This window comes from Gadus morhua, chromosome 7, assembly GCF_902167405.1.
Source record: "Gadus morhua chromosome 7, gadMor3.0, whole genome shotgun sequence".
Classification (NCBI taxonomy): Eukaryota; Metazoa; Chordata; class Actinopteri; order Gadiformes; family Gadidae; genus Gadus; species Gadus morhua.
In genome coordinates this window covers 15526230-15543418 of record NC_044054.1, presented here as the reverse complement: position 1 = coordinate 15543418, position 17189 = coordinate 15526230, and the positions used below count along the sequence as shown (strand labels likewise).

General features: G+C 47.8%; 2 protein-coding genes across 3 annotated transcripts; both read left to right on the top strand.

The window, feature by feature from the left end:
- Positions 1-5407: 5407 nt before the first annotated feature.
- Positions 5408-11228, top strand: ubtd2 (ubiquitin domain containing 2). Of its 2 annotated transcripts, XM_030362259.1 has the most exons (4): positions 5549-5567; positions 6895-7131; positions 8451-8595; positions 9684-11228. In XM_030362259.1, exons 2-4 carry the CDS (start codon positions 6988-6990, stop codon positions 10178-10180), a joined length of 786 nt encoding a protein of 261 aa, XP_030218119.1. In that variant the 5' UTR covers positions 5549-5567; positions 6895-6987; the 3' UTR covers positions 10181-11228. The 2 variants fall into 2 exon arrangements, with proteins under 2 accessions (XP_030218118.1, XP_030218119.1); XM_030362258.1 differs by lacking the exon at positions 8451-8595 and having other exon boundaries at positions 5408-5567.
- A 1640-nt stretch (positions 11229-12868) lies between these two features.
- Positions 12869-17171, top strand: il12bb (interleukin 12B, b). Its single transcript, XM_030362406.1, has 9 exons — positions 12869-12988; positions 13303-13390; positions 13478-13579; positions 14243-14410; positions 14946-15060; positions 15377-15546; positions 15960-16120; positions 16675-16796; positions 16963-17171. Exons 2-9 carry the CDS (start codon positions 13303-13305, stop codon positions 16970-16972), a joined length of 936 nt encoding a protein of 311 aa, XP_030218266.1. The 5' UTR covers positions 12869-12988; the 3' UTR covers positions 16973-17171.
- The last annotated feature ends 18 nt before the right edge of the window (positions 17172-17189 follow it).

Sequence of the window (17189 nt, the reverse complement as noted above, 5' to 3'; positions counted from 1 at the left end):
CGTTGGTCACGAACGTCTTGAAAACGCTCGTAGCTAACGAGTACTCCAGGGGTGCTCGTAGGTACTCGTAGGACGCTAAGAGCATCGTCAGCTATAGCCTCAGTGGCGTCGCCATCGGACATTCCGTATATTGGATGCGTTTTATTAAAACGCATTGCGCCTTTATGTTCTTAGTTTGGCAATTAATAAAGATTATTAATTAATTTATTAATAAAGATGTTAAAATGGCCAAAATAAAACGGGACAGTCCAGAAAATGTTTGCGCAGGCAGGGCACTCAAAATGTGTGAGAGAAAGTGGGGGGATTTGTGCAGACTGACATAGGCTACTCATAAAACGTAGCATAAAATAATGTAAAAAAAAAATTAAATTAAAGAAATTAAAAAAAATAACGAAACTAAAGAGATTAAAAAAAATAAAGAAATAAAAAAAATTATAAAAAACAAGCAAAGAAGCAGGCAAAAGGCTGGGATATGGTGGGTATTGGTCAAGTTGACGGGAATGTTTAGTGACATGAGGGAGGGTGGAGGGGGTTAAAAAAAAGTCTCAATCACTATTCGACGCGCATGAAAACCAGCCGCGTAGTTATGAGGGAGGCCGTCCTCACACCGATCTTCCTCATCGTCATCGTCCTCAACGTCCTCCGGTTCAAGCAATGCCACCCCAGCCTTAGCTGCAATGTTGTGCAACATAGCCGTCACACATATCACGGCGCATGACTTGGCCGGCGAAAACTGGAGCCCTCCGCCTGACTTGTGAAGGCATCTAAAGCGCAACTTCCACCTCCCGATCGTGCGCTCAACGATGCACCGGGCCAGACGGTGGGCTTCGTTGTATTCCTCATCATGGACGTCTCCCGGGTTATTCACAGGTGTGAAGAGGAATTATTTCATGGGGGAAAATGCCGTGAAACGCACAGTGCATTCAGGATTAGGACTGATATATGTCGGTTTAAGCCTAATCAATTGTGTTTTAATGTCTTTAGCATTCATATAATTGCAGTCTATTTTTTTTGTAGGCTACTCTGCTGTTGTCCTTGATGGGGATATATTTTAACCCTTTTTAACACAATTTTCCTGCGACATTCCTGCGTCTCCCCCTCCTACGGAGCCCATTTCAGCACCGTGTCAGTAGACAGTTACAATCCTACGACGTCGCGAGTGCAGCGGATGCGCGTTCACGTTAAGAGGAGTTTCGGGAAACGCTCCAAAGAAATTGACGATGGATCGCAAGATCCATCGGGAGAATGATCGTACGAGCGAAGATCCATCGTTATCGGGAAACGGGGCCCTGGTGTGAAAAGATTAGATTAGATAATAATTAGATTCAAAAGATGCTACAGAAATTCAGGTAAAGGTTAAGAAAGAAAGAGAGGAAAAGGAAAGTAAGTAGACCTATAGATCCCCTTTAGTAAAGAGGAGAGACAGGATTTGACCAGAAAATTCTGGTCCTCTGTTTGATCCCTGATGATAAACACACATACAATTACACACAACCACAGAAAGAGAAGAGGAAACTAAATGAACATGTTATTAATGGACATCCAAAGAAGTGTTTAATTTAAGTGGATTGCTCTTTTCATTTGATGTAGTTTATGGTTGTCGATTATAGTCGACAACCATAAGCACAATCTCATCGAGATTGTGTTAATGTAGTACACAACTACAGTTGGTAGATCATTATGCGACTGTATGATTCACTTGTAACTGTAAGGTATTTCCAAAAGAGGTAACTAGAGCATTTCATGACAGCACGATGCTGGTCCATCCACATTCTCATGTGTGTATATATTAACTTGGCACAAAAAGTAAGGAAATTTGTGTTTGGTAGATTATTATATAAGGCTTGACATCATTGGAGGCAATGCAGATAGATATACAGATGAGATTCTGCAACCAGTGGCAATCCCATATCTCCACAGTCTGGGACCGAACTCTATCCTGCAAGATGACAACGCTCAACCCCACAGGGTGGGGTTTATCAGAGACTACCTCCAGAATGTGGGAGTGGAGAGGATGGAATGGCCTGCTAGCAGTTCTGACCTCAACCCCATTGAAAACTTGTGGGATCAGCCTGGGCGTGCTGTTCGTGCCAGAGTGACCAACACAACCACGTTGGCTGACTTGCGACAAAGCCTGGATGAAGAATGGGATGCCATCCCACAGCAGTGCGCGACCAGGTTGGTGTTCAGCATGAGGAGGAGGTGTCAGGCTGTTGTGGCTGTGTATGTTTCTTCCACACGCTACTGAGGCTCCTGTTTGTGAAATGATTAAATTGTTTAATTGCCAATATTTCTTGTTCTTTCAAACTTCAATCATCCAATCCACCAAACACCAAACAAGTCAATGGCAGAATAAGCTGTTTGGCATTGGCAGAGAAGATTAGTCAAACTTTTCATGGGCGCAACCCACATACTCAGCTCTTCTGCTCATCCCACAAGTGCATGTTCCTTACAAATGGGGCACCATTTGAAAGGGAACTATACAGGTTTTCCAATGGTATAAGATTTATTGCCAAAAAGCACTGTTACAGCAGAGAAATAATCAACCAAAAACAAATGTCCTTACTTTTTGTGCTAAGTTTATATCTATGTATATAAATATATACATATATACATACATATAAATATACACACATTATTATCAGGGCCGGTTTTTGCTATGGGCAATGTGGGCGACCGCCCAGGGCGCAATCTATGTGAGGGTGCACGAGCGAGCGCCCTCCAAAAAAAAATTTGAAAGGGAACTATACAGGTTTTCCAATGGTATAAGATTTATTGCCAAAAAGCACTGTTACAGCAGAGAAATAATCAACCAAAAACAAATTTCCTTACTTTTTGTGCTAAGTTTATATCTATGTATATAAATATATACATATATACATACATATAAATATACACACATTATTATCAGGGCCGGTTTTTGCTATGGGCAATGTGGGCGACCGCCCAGGGCGCAATCTATGTGAGGGCGCACGAGCGAGCGCCCTCCAAAAAATAAATAAATAAATAAATAAATAAATAAATAAAAAAATAAAAAATAAATAAAAAAACTGTCGCCATATCTCTATACTACCGCCGCTCATTTCCATGTCAAGGTTGGTGGAGTGGGCGCTTCGGCGCCCACACGTTAACTTGCTGCCGAGAGTCAGAGTCATACAGGTTATGTGAGTGTGTCAGAAGAGGCAAGAGGGAGGGGGGCGGCGGGGGATGAACTTGCGACTGCAGAGGTCGGCAAGAGGGAGGGGGGCGGGGGATAGACTGATCCTAGGCCACCACACAACACGAACTGCTGCCAAATAAATTGTATTTCATTCCTAAAATTAACATAGACCCATACACCTACATGTAATTAATTGGGTTAGGTGAAAAATGTAAAAAAAAAAAAAAAAAATCTGTGTCAATCTCCGTGAATTTATTTACGTGATGTCACGTGACTCCGGTTGATTGACGGGCGAACGGACGGTGTTGGCAAAAGGTCATGCAAAAGTTAATGATGTCGAGTCTTCATCTTCATCGTGGATAAAGGTAAAAGACCAAAGAAGCCATCAGGTGCCCAGTTCAGAAAAAGAAGAAAAGAAGAAGAGGAGAAACGGGCAAAAGATAAAGGTATGCAGATTTCTAGTGTGACGAGCCTCTTGCTAATATGTTGCTATTAGCCACAGAAGACAACTGTGTCGCTGAATTTGGTTTTTAGTTTTGCTAACTATTAGAATTGAGGCATCATGTCATGCAAGTTATTTTACCCATAGGCAAGCTAGTCTAGTTTGTGTTTGCAACACAAAGAAACTTAAGTGAGAGCCGGGTTCCTACCATGCTCCTCAAAGTTGCTTAGTGCCAGAGAAAGAGATACAGACCCCCTCAGACCACGACAGAGGTGTCATTCAACTTGTTGTAAGTCGATGTATCATCACAGTCAAGTATTAGGCCCCGTTCACAAGAAGCCGAAACGGGCGAAACTACGGTTTCGATCTATCCGGTTTGGAAGTATCTCCGTAAAGACGAAGCCAAGCGAAACCGGGTAGATCTGTAGAAACGCTGTAGTACACATTCCAGGCCCATAAGGAGCGCCTCTTCTGGTACAGAAATCCAGAAGAAATGAAATAAGAAGAAGAGGCGAGCATGCGCATAAAGGCTGCCCTTATGCGCATGCTCGCATGTGATTTCTGAGACTCCGCGGGCTTAAGAGCCATTGGCTAGGAGGTCGAGGGGTGGGGCGATGACGTCATGGTTTGCGGTTTCAGTCGGTTTCAGGCGTACACACGAATCCAAAACGAAACCGGGTAGATTTGAAACCACCTCCGAGGGTGGTTTCAGAAGTTTGCGGTTTCGGTCAGCGGATTCGCCGGCTTCGTGTGTACGGAAGGCCGAACCGTACAAGACCTTTGCGGTTTCGCCATGAAATCGGCTTCACTGGAACCATTCAGAGATTGTATTAGGATGATGCAAAACAAAACTCGTATGTAAAATACAATATAGTTTACTGCACGAATCTTTTTTTAATGCTCCACAGAGTAGTTTTATTTGTTGTTGTTTTTTTTAGCTTTCTTCAGGGATTTTTCAAGCATGGTTATTAGATCCTGTGGAATCCTTGTGCAATTTACATTGGTGTTTATATACTGTATTTATTTATCTTGTTTTTTCTCTGTTCTTGTTACCTTTTTGTATTTAAGATGATATATATTAAAATAATACAAATAATATAATATATTGTTGTCTTGGTGTCAGGGTTTGGGGGTAAGTTTTTTTTTTTTTTTTGGCGACGGGGGGGGGGGGGGGGGGGCGTTGCAAGGGATGGTTCGCCCAGGGCGTAAATCCAGCCAGGACCGCCTCTGATTATTATAATGGAGGATGGGGGGGGGGCGTGCGTGACACACAAGTCTCTTTCTGTGGCCCTTATAACCAGCAAACGTACTTTAAGCCAGGTGTTACAGCAATTCAATGTAGCAATAAACGAATATAAGATGAATGGGATCATGGATGAGTCCGAAAGTCCGACATCATTTATGTTCATAAACCTAGGCCTGTGTGAAGTAAAGAGTCCTACATCATTCTTGTTCATAAACCTAGGCCTATGTAAAGTAACGAGACCTATCATTCATGTTAATCCATGTATGCAAATCATGGTGTTGCTTTAACGGATCTCCACATATTTTTTCTTATTGTGTATCATCTTCGATACATGCCAAGCGTTGGTCGTGCTGCTTTATTTCAGAGGTAATTTTCCTCCGGTGTCGGTCCCCTGCTGGTGGTGCGGGACGTGGGGCCGCTGATCATTCCTTATGCCCCGTCAGTCGTGATGTCTGAGCCCACTCCCCCGCACGGCCTCCGTGAGTCCCGAAGGGAAGAGCAGAGGAAGTAAGAAGAGGAAGCAAGGAGAAGAAAAGGGAGGGAGGGAAAGGGAGGGGGAAGGAGGAGGGAGGAGGGAGGGGGACCAAAACAAGAGGGGCTAGCTCTGGTCCGGGGGGTAGCTAGCCGGGGCTGCGCGGTCGGAACATCCATGGGTGGCTGTGTGGGGAGCCACCACGATTCTTCAGGCAGCTTAAACGAAAACTCAGACGGCACTGGAGGTAGGGGTCCCGAGGCCGCGGGTCGTGGTCTGGTTCAGCACAGGGGTCTGCTGCGTTCTCCTGTTTGGTGACCGTTGTTCGGGTCCGCCTCGCCGCCTCTATGCTAGGGGGGCTCTCCCCTCTCTCCCCGCCGCCCACCCGCCCTCTCCCCCTTTCTGCCGGGCAGACGCGACTCCAGCGCGCTCCCCGGGCCTCCCGCGGAACGACGTACCGGGCCGCCGTTCATCTGAACCCCGGGGGTTCGGGGTCGTCGTGCGGCCGCCTTTGTTCTCCAGAGGCGGCTTGTATTGAAGAGCTAACCGGCTAGCCGAGGCCAGCAGCTACCTAGCCGACTAGCTCTGTTGGGATGTTTTAATAAAGGCAATGTTTAGATGACGTCCTGACTGATGATCGGATGGTTGGCGGCGATCAGTCGTTTACCAATAAATTACGGATCGATTCGTGCCTGTCGATAGGATCGGTTGTTTATTTGGCTGCGAAACGTCATGGTTGTGCAGCGGTGTGCTCAAATAAAGCAACAGTTCTCCCGTACCCTAACAATTAATAGGTATTCCCAGAGTATATGTGGATACCTATTGTTATTTCCAATTTTATGTTTAAGTTGTGTTGGTTATACTGCTTCAACTACGGTTGCAACAATCATTGGTATTATGCCCTAAAAATGATGACAATTTTAGAATCCGGATTCCTTACCCAGCGCCATCGTTACTTGATATGTTATTAACCGTACACATGTGATTTAAATCATGTGCCTGCTTCATTATGACCTGAGCTGTCAGATGGTGACAGGTCTGAAACTTCAGCGTGGATCGATAAGATTAGGACCACCTCATCCTGTAGGCTACTGACGTGTTGTCAGCTGTCAGAGACATAAGCATGCAACCCCCTAGCCCCCCGAAGGCCTTACCTGACATGTGCCAACCACACTTTTTAATTAATTGTTTGCATTACATCGCAACATAAACATCCTATTAATAGGACAACCGTCACTTGGTGCAGTTTAAACAGGATTTACCGTACAAGGCAATGTAATGACAAAGATATAATGATAAAGAGCTTGCATTTCTAATACCATTGTAACTGTCAGCTACCATCCGAACAGAACCAGAGTTGTCTCGGCACACTCGACACACGCCGAGATCTGGATGATGAAGATGTGTCCCCTGACCTAGTACTTCACTGGATCCTCATAATCCCAATGAACACTTCTGTTGGGTCTCTGACACTCTTTCACCCTGCTGTTGGGTCTCTGACACTTTCTCACCACACTTCCCCTTTTGTCACACCACAATCTCTTTCTCACCGACTCTCTCCTCCCGCATTGCAGTGGCTCTTGGGCGAAACCAGCCCCTGAAGAGAGAGAGGCCTAAATGGAAGAGTGACTACCCCATGACTGAGGGCCAGCTGCGGAGCAAGAGGGATGAGTTCTGGGACACGGCGCCCGCCTTCGAGGGCCGGAAGGAGATCTGGGATGCACTGCGGGCCGCAGCCAGCGCTTTCGAGAGCGGCGACCACATGCTGGCCCAGGCCATCCTGGACGGAGCCAGCATCACCCTGCCCCATGGTAACTCACCCCCCTCTCACCCTTCCCCATGGTAACTCCCCCCCCTCTCACCCTGCCCCACCTTAACTCAGCCCTCTCTCACCCTGCCCCACACTCACCCTGCCCCACCGTAACTCACTCCCCCCTCTCTCACCCTGCCCCACACTCACCCTGCCCCACCGTAACTCACTCCCCCCTCTCTCACCCTGCCCCACGGTAACTAACTCACTCTTCTCTCACCCTGTCACTCGGTAACTCACTGCTCTCTCACCCTGCCCAACGTTAACTCACTCACTCCCCTCTCTCACCCTGCCCCACGGTAACTCACTCAACCCTCTCTTACCCTGTCCCTCGGTAACTCACTCCTCTCTCACCCTGCCCCACGGTAACTCACTCACTCCTCTCTCACCCTGCCCCCCGGTAACTAACTCACTCCTCTCTCACCCTGTCCCGAGGTAACTCACTCCTCTCTCACCCTGTCCCGAGGTAACTCACTCCTCTCTCACCCTGTCCCGAGGTAACTCACTCCCCTCTCACCCTGCCCCATGGTAACTCACTCCCCTCTCACCCTGCCCCACGGTAACTCACTCCCCTCTCACCCTGCCCCACGGTAACTCACTCCCCTCTCACCCTGCCCCACGGTAACTCACTCCCCTCTCACCCTGCCCCACGGTCAACTCAGTCACGCTGACTTTTGTGTTCCTGTGTGTGCGCTTGTGCACGGCAGTGTAGAATACCATGCCATCCTCTATCTTGGAGCCACTATACATAGGGCTTGCTTTAGGCACCAGGTCAGATGATGCGCAGTCTGCTGCACGTAGTTCTGGTCCTGGAGCTGCTGGTCACAGGGCACTCTACTTGTTTCCATGCCCCTGGTCCACTACTCCAGATTGTGCCATTGTTGCTCAAATAAACAGCAGTTGGTTTCTGTATCAACCCAACATTCCATCGGCACCGCATTGGTTATGGAAGTGTTCCCCTTTCATGTTAATTCTTCAGGGCACCACAAAAGCTTACGTCATTTACTTTTGGAGAAGTTCCGAAACGTTACCAGTGACTCTGATTCTATTGCAGTTTTTCGTGCGAACTGCATTGGGTTTATCCTGTTCAATTTCACAGTTTCCCCATGATATTCCCCTTCTCGGTCTGTGGGTGTGTGTTGTTGACAAATTAAATGACTCAATTCCATTTGCTCATTAGATTTACTCATCAGTCATGCTGAAAGAAGGTGGAGATCTAATGAAGAGCAGTATGGTTTCAAAGGCCTGCCTGCATTGGACCTATCACTGCATTCATTTGATGGGATGGAACTAATCAAGGGCGTCTGTTACTCACAACAGAGGCCAGCTTCAAGTCCCACCTGGACCGGGGATGCAGGATCAGAGTGGGACACACAGGGACCAGGAGGAGGGACTGGTGGGTCCCACCTAGACCATGGACGCATGGTCAGAGTGGGATCCACAGGGGCCAGGAGGAGGGAATCTGGTGACTCAGACACGACCCACTCTGTTCCCTTTCAAAACCATCCGCTCCTTTTACGCTGGTGGTTTGAGTTAAGACCCAGCTCAGCTTACAGTAGAGCCCATTAGCCATTAGCATCATTCATTAGCTGCTATGGTAGGGACACGGTTTAATCCACCCTCCCAACAACACATCAGCCAGTCTCATGTGTTGTGTTGTCCTGCTTGTACTTCTTATTTCTTGTGAAACGCAGAAATTGAAAGGAATATATGTAGGTGAATGGTGGATAGAGGTTAGACTGAGGGCAGGGCATGGCCTCCTTCCCAAGCATTAACCGTTAGCTAATATTAAACTCCTGGCCCTCCACAAGCTAGCGTCACCTGGAAACCATTTCATTTTCCAAGCCCTGCAGTCCAGACGCACCCAGAGCAGAACAGGATGTCTTTGTAGGTTCCTGGTGGGAACAAATTATTGGGTTTGCCTGTAACAATGTTTTCTAGTACTTTGTACATACTTTGAACATGAGATGTTGCAGACTCTGCACACAGCTCAGACCAATTATTGTGCTTCACAAATTGTATCCAACAATTAGGTGGTTGTTGTATTTGTAACTCTTTATTGAGTGGGTAGAAAGTAATTGGTGTTCATGTTTTTATCTGGGAATTCACCTATTCACTGTCTACCAGAAACACGTAATTATGGTTTAGGTTAGTTGATCCTTAACGTTGTTCCCTTAGGCCCCTTGCAGTAGGGGCCCCTGGTCCGTAACCCCCGTCTCTCCCTCGCTGCAGGGCCCCTGGTCCCTAACCATCAGTCGCTCCCTTGCTTTAGGAGCCCCTGGTCCCTAACCCCCGTCTCCCTCGCTGCAGGGCCCCATGTCCCTAACCATCAGTCGCTTCCTTGCTTTAGGAGCCCCTGGTCCCTAACCCCGTCTCCCTCGCTGCAGGGGCCCTGACCTCTAACCTGTCTCTCCCTCGCTCCAGGGCCCCTGGTACCTGACCCCCATCTGTCCCTCGCTGTAGGGGCCCCTGGTCGCTAACCCCCGTCTCCTTGCTGCAGGGCCCTTGGTCCCTAACCCTGGTCCCTAACCCCCCATCTCTCCCTCGCTGCAGGGGCCCTGACGGAGTGTTACGACGAGCTGGGGAACCGCTACCAGCTGCCCGTCTACTGCCTCTGCCCCCCCGTCAACATGATCGAGGAGCACTCCGACGAGCCCGACGGCTCCGACCCGGACTCGGGCGCGGCCGACCCGTCGGGCGCGACCCCGGCCCCGGGAGGGGAGCGCCTCCTCAGACTGCGTCTCTCCACGGGCCGCGACCTGCGGCTGGCGGTGCGCTCGGCCGACACAGTGGGGGCCATGAAGCGCCGCCTGCAGGCGGTGGAGGGCGTGGCGCCGGCCGCCCAGCGCTGGTTCTTCTCCGGGCGGCCCCTGACGGACCGCCTGCGGCTGGACCAGCTCAACGTGTCCCGGGACTATGTGGTGCAGGTGATCATCAGCCAGCCCCCCGCGCCGGACACGCCCCCGCTCGGACACGGACAGGCGGCGGGGGAGGGGCCGTGCACGGAGCCGGAGGACCACCGCCCCACCGCCAGCCCCGCTGACTATTAGCCAGGGGGGGGACCCGGAGACACGTGTGACTGGACCTGAGATGGAGCCGGAGGAGAGACGTGGTGCAGGGTGGAGGGGAGGTGGGGGGGAATCGAAGGGGAAGGAGGGGGGGGGGGAATCGAAGGTGAAGGAGAGGGGGGGTGGGGGTGGGGATGGAGGAGGGAGGAGAGCTGGGGTAGAGATGGAGGAGGGGTGGGGTGGTTGAGATCCTCTATGAAGCGTGTGTTTCGGCGCACGTTGACCAGCCCTGTCCTGGTTTTACACAATGGTATTCTCGCTATTCTTTTCTACGTATTGTGAGACTGTTCCTGTGGAAACCAAAAAAAAAAAATCAAATGGAATATGGATATAACTCTGAACTTTCGGGGTTGCAGTTCAGAGGCTGTTTTTTTTATTTTTTAGCAATGTCTTTGTTGTCTCGTCCTTCACACTCCAATTATAAGCATTATAACAGCTGGAGTGCAGCAGGACCCTGATATCGAGAGTTGGAATGCAGTTTTAGGTAATTCCCAATCCAGGCCCAGACTGACGAGAGGGAAGGGTTTGACCCTTACACAGCGCGATGGCCTTCTGACCCAGCCTGACTAGTTTCAGGAGTCCTTCCTTTTCCCCCCCTTTCTCCCTGCATCAGATCAACAATGTTGTAGAGCAGCGTAGACCCCACTGGGGAACTCTCACCTATCCACAGACCACCCAGACCTCTCAGTCCCCAGGATCTCCCCAGCATGCTGATATCATACGGGGGCTTTACCCGAAAGGGGAACGACGTACACTTATAGGAAAATTCATCTTCTCACACACAAAAAAAGGCTCATTGCATTTAGTCTCTTGATTTAGTAATCTTGCAGAAGCTCAGCTGAGAAAAACTCTATACTCAACAAAACTACACGGGGGGAGGGGGGGTTGCATGGATGTTTACTGAGTGGGGGGTTGCTCAGTATCGAGTCACCTTCTGCCAATGGGGTAACGTGATGAATGGAGGAACACAGCTTCATATTTTGATGAAATGCAATGTTTTTAATTAAATTGCCCATTGTTTCTACTTTAATGGCTTGTCTGTCATAAAAATCCATTCTCAGTACATACGAGTGTTTAGAAGTTAAGAATGTCTAAATGATCTTTATCAGAGTGGACCACGGAGACGTTCAGATGTTCAAGGTCACAAATTCAGCCTCGTTTGGCGATGCTTCCCTTTGAGGTCCGTCCTGAAGGCTGAGGATCACATGAGTTACGTTGATGAGAGTGTGAACCAACATAGGCGTAGGACTCCGGGGGTGGTCAGGCGTTTCTGGGGATTTATAACGTGAAAGTAGACAGCCAGAAAAAGATTCTAGACGAGCACTTTCACCTGATCTTCTCTTACCTCACAAATATTGGGGTTGTGACACATGTAGTGACAGATAGATAGATACTGACACTTTCACATCCCTGTGACGACCTTCCTAACAGAGAGCGTGACAGAGAGTGTGTGGGAGTGCGGGTGACGGAGAAAGTCCTATTTTTCCTTTTGTGGCATGATTAGAGCGCATAGACGTGTTAGCTGGGAGATGTGTAGTTGACCAAAGGTTTCCACGTAGCAGGGGAAGTAGAGGCTAGACATGATTAACGAAAGGTTATTTATTCAAACTGGTACATGGTTCCCTTGTCGTAAATCCATTGACTCCTGTCTGTGGTCACAGAAGGGGACAATAGTCACTTCCACATCCGTGTAAGGGACCCTCACCAGCGGACCTGAGATATGCGGTTCATTCTGTCGCTGCGCTACCTGTCCAACACGCATTCTCTATTTTAAATGATCTTTCACTTCTCTTTTTCGTCTCATCCCGTCAACCTCACAACAATTTTTCTCATGGAATTTATTACATTTCTGCTTAATTTCCAGAGAAGGAGCGGGAATTCCGTTTTATTTTAGGGCCAGAGTTCTACCTATACTGGCTATAGTTATGTTGAAAGAAAAAGGAGGAATAGTTTCATGTAACTCGGAACAGGAATTGTGACCCCCAATCAGACAACACAGCATCGACATCAACACAGTGTGACCTATTAATGCTGACCGGGCGTCAGAGCATTCTTATTTCTGCTCTGAATGCCTGATCAGCAACAATCAACGTATATTTATTATCGAATAACGCAACAACTACAAATGTTCCCTCATTTCAAACTGGCTCATAGTAGCCCTCAGAACCTCCCCACCTGGGGTACGCGTACCCCCTGTTGGGAACCCCTGATCTGACACCCTATCCAGAGGAGGGCTGGCATTGAACGCAGATCTTCACGTTCAGGACTGACCTCCTTCTTAGTGTGGACATTCAACTGCGGTGTGTTTAATGCTAACTATTATTAGTGTTTATCAATAACATTTATTTAGAGATTTTAAATGGGAAACCTCTTAACACAAAGTCATGCTTAGTTATGAAATTAGTTAGTTTTTTGCTGTTTATGTGCAGCATAAATATTCAATTCTAAACAATTATTTTTGCACAGGAAGTAAACATGTATATTGTCGAACAGGTGAATCATCAAATAATAATTTGCTTATAAAGCTAAAAGGTTCTACCCAAAATTGAAATAATTGATGATTTACTAAACCAAAATCAATGATAAATGAAAAAACAGTTTTAAATTCAGCACTATGAATTTACACCTTGCCCTACAGAACACACAGAAGGGGCAGTTCTGCTTGGAGGTTGGGGGAAGTTTTAGCGTTCTGCTTTTAGTGCACATAAATACTGCCTTCAACACTGACTTCACCATTGCATTTTACTGTAGTCAGACAGTACATCTTATTATTCAATTCACGCTATCAAGGTAAGATGGACAAATTTTACTCATGCTATGTCAAATCTAGTCAGCCTTTTAATACAGGCTTTTATAATCATTAAATTATATTACATTAATAATTAAATTATATTAACATTATTTATAGGGATATGATTAACATATAAATTAACCTAAATAGACTGGAATATTGGTAAATAATGTGTTCACTCGTTCATTATGTGGAGGGTGAAATACTATGGTGTTAGGTAGTGTTAATGGTAATTAGTCAGACTGTTCGATATTGAAACATATGTACAATGGATAGATACATGTCCTTACAGTTGTTTACTTCTGATTTACAGATGAGAGGTCTTTTAGCCCTTATGGTTGTGTGTGTGGCTTCAAACTTTGTCAGCTGTGTAGTGACAATCTACAGCCCAATGGATAAAGGTTTGTATGTGTTTTTTTTTTTCTCTCTCTCTCTGTCTCTCTATCTCTCCCTCTCTCCCCCATAACATTCTCTCTGTGTGGTTTCAGTGCTGGTTCTGAGTGTGCCCCATGGTCCACGAGCTCCGTCCAATGTCTCGCTGGTCTGTGGCGAAGCCTACAAGGACCAGGACGTGGTTTGGAAGAAAAATGGTACAACTAGTCAATATCCTCCTACTCCTTCTTCTCCTCCTCCTCCTCCTCCTCCTCCTCCTCCTCTTCCTCCTCTTCCCCCTCCTCCTCCTCCACCTGCGTCCTGTTAGTGTCTGACTGCTCTCCTGCTCAGGGCGGTGGCCTGTTCTTGACACGATGCATTAACTCACTGTTTTATCAAATCATTCAACCTGTTACCCTCTTAATGAGTCCGATCAAAATGTAATGCCTCTTCAAAAAGCTACTTCAATTTAAACCTACAAAATAAAGGGTTAGAGTAGCCTAATAACCATAGCTTTGTTTCATTGTACAAGCAGTCATTTATTGTCCATGCCCATCATGTCCAATATATAGGCTGATTTAGAGCTGGCTGCTACCCTCATTTGTTTAGCCTACTGCAACATTATCATCAACACTCACTAAAACATGATAAATAAGCTGCTGATTTAGGCTCAGTCTGGGTGATATAAAAATAAAGTAATAAAGCAAAAGTTTGTGGTGGCCTCTTGACACAAAATATTCTAATTGTACTAGTATAATTAGAAGAACAGAATTGATGCTATCTAATTAATATAATTGTACTAGTGCATTGGTACGAGTAACATTGGCTGCCATTCCTGAACCCATGATTCACATCAGCGGCCTCTCTGGGTGAGTCCACAGGCCAGAGCACCAGGTATGTGGGGAACCAGCTGACGGTCAGAGTGGAAGAGATGATGGCAGGGAACTTCTCCTGCCACCTGCGCCGCGACGGAAGCTACCTGAACCACACCCTGGTCCTGGTGCAGCTAAACCCCGACAACATGACCGTCCTGCTGGAAAAGCTGCCAGGTGCGGGAGGCTGGACGGGGAGAGGGAGGGTGGTAGGGTGGTAGGCTAGGAGGCAGGGAGAGACGGAAGAGGGGGAGGGAGTGTGAGGAAGGGAGAGAGAAAGGGAGGAAGGCTGGGAGGGAGAGTAGGAGGCAGGGGGAGAAGGCAGAGGGGGAGGGAGGCTTGGGGAGAGGGAGGGAGGGTGGGAGGAGGGGTAGGAGGCAGGGGGAGAAGGCAGAGGGGGAGGGAGGCTTGGGGAGAGGGAGGGAGGGTGGGAGGAGGGGTAGGAGGCAGGGAGAGAAGGCAGAGGGGGAGGGAGGGGGGGAGGGAGGGAGGGTGGGAGGAGGGGTAGGAGGCAGGGAGAGAAGGCAGAGGGGGAGGGAGGGGGTTTGGAGGAGGGTAGTGTCAGGTGGGCATGTACAGATGATTGGAGATGTCAAACAGTCATGTCTCCCGAATGGCTCAATCCCACAAAGATGCTGCCAGGGCATCACAGGGAATCAGCCGTGACCTTCTGCAGTGAACTAACACGAGTGTTTGGTGTGTCGTTCTGCAGGGAGCAGTGATACTCAGCACATCCTGTGTTCAGGAAACAACTACAGTGGCTCCTTCAACTGCAGGTGGACCAAGAAACGTGAGAACGCCGCTGTGCTGCTGGTGAAGGCAGAGCGGTGAGGGACCTTCATACACACGCAAACACACGCACGCACGCACACACACACACACACACACACACACACACACACACACACACACACACACACACACACACAAGCGAACAAATACGCATGCACGCACACACACACACACACGCAATCTCGCATGCATACGCACACATACATGCACACACACACAGACACGCCCAGACTGACAGGCACAGGCACACACACACGTACGCCTGCACGCACAGACATAGCCACACACATGCACACACACACACTCAATAATTGCGTTGCAGTCTAACATAACATTGAATCTCCAATCCAGTAACTCGACTGCGATCGCCTGCGAGGTGGATGCGGACGGTTCAGGAGTCCGGTGCAATGAGAGAGGCTGCGTGAAACAAGAGGAAAGCCATTTCATCGACTTCAGCGTCTACATCTACAGCAACGCCCGGCTGGAGAAGTACTCTAGGGTGTTCTTCCTGAGAGACATCGGTAGGCCCTCGTCCGGATGTAGGGGAGGGTTTCTCCAGGGCCACAGCCTTTTCATTTCAGAGGTGGCATGGGGGGGTTTGGGACTTCATTATAATACGTCTGACTGAGTAGTTTGATTTCTGTACTTTCTGACTTTCTCAATTCGACTCGTATTTCCTTGGGACTGTCTGTTCAGTTCTTTCTTTGCACCTTCAACAATAAAGAGGAAGGGATACAAAGAAAGAAATATAAACCATCAAAAACATATATATATATATATATATATATATATATTCCTTCCAGCGGGCAAGTAATGATAGGTTCATCTTTTTATTTTTTATTTGAATTGATTTGCATGTGTTGTCCAGAACATCTCACCCACCTGCTCTCACCAGGACCAACCTTTAAATGAACCTCTCCCCCCTCTCCCCCAGTGATTCCCGGGCGTGTCACCAACCTGCGGTTGGAGGGGGAGAGGTTCCTCTGGGAGGAGCCTGAGTTCTGGGAGAAGCCCTGCTCCTTCTACCAATTGCAGTTTGAGGTGAAGCGGGTCCAGCACGGCGCCAGCTGCCAGGCTTTCCCCGCTTTGAAAGAGGTAGGCAAGCTGCACCGGGTCCCAGAGGCCCTCCACCCAGGGGCCTGCTCCGTATGGACCAGGGCCCGGGGAGAACACTCCTCTTCACTAGTTTGCTCTAATAAAGCGACACCGTGTCCCACATGACCCAAGCATCGATATGATTTATATGATGATTTATATCATGGTCAGGAAACAATTAACATAACACCAGGCAGAGGTCAGCCGGCCCTTTTACACAAGTTGTCACCACACACAAAAATACTTACTTAATCATTTTCAGAACGGTGGCTTAACTTCCTCATCCTCATCGTCCAAACCTCTTATCCGGGGTTGGGTCACGGGGGCGGCTGCTGTAGCACAGACGTCCCTATCCCGGCCCACATTGACCAACTCTCACGGGGCATCCCGAGGCGTACCCAGGCCAGTGTTGGGAAATATAATCACCTAGTCCTGCCACCCTTTCGACCGCTTGCAACCGCAATCTCGTCCTTTCCGTCATCGCTATGATATAACTTACGGGGAAATAATAAGATGTGGTCATCCATCTCATGTCTTTATCTCTCTCCCCCCAGAAAACCGAAATCCTGGCCGATAAAAGCTTTCCCATTTACAAGAAAAAACCTAAGAAGTACGTGTTCTGCGTTCGGGCGCAGGACAAGTACACAGGCGCCCCATGGGGAGAGTATTCTAAGCTGTGAGTATTTTTCACTGAACACAACTGGAACCCGACTGTTTAGTTGAGCTCACTCCTTACAACTCACTATAGTTACAACTATGACAGGGAAGTAGTTACTGTGTAGTCACGTTTCAGTTACCGCAGGATGAAGAGTCCTAACTAACGTTTCTTCTTTGGCTTGAAGGGATGTGTGAAGCAATCACCAAGGATACAACTGAACGCATTTGAAGGAACCACGACAAAATTGGTGCAGATAAAGTATTCAAAGAAATTAACTTAAACCATTGACATAAATTGTACTTCCTGTAAATGTGTCAAGTATTTATGATTGCTGTTTTCACTGTGTTATAAAAGCTTTAAAATGTGTTATTAAAACTGAAGTATGGATAATTTGTTAAGATTCAACTTTCT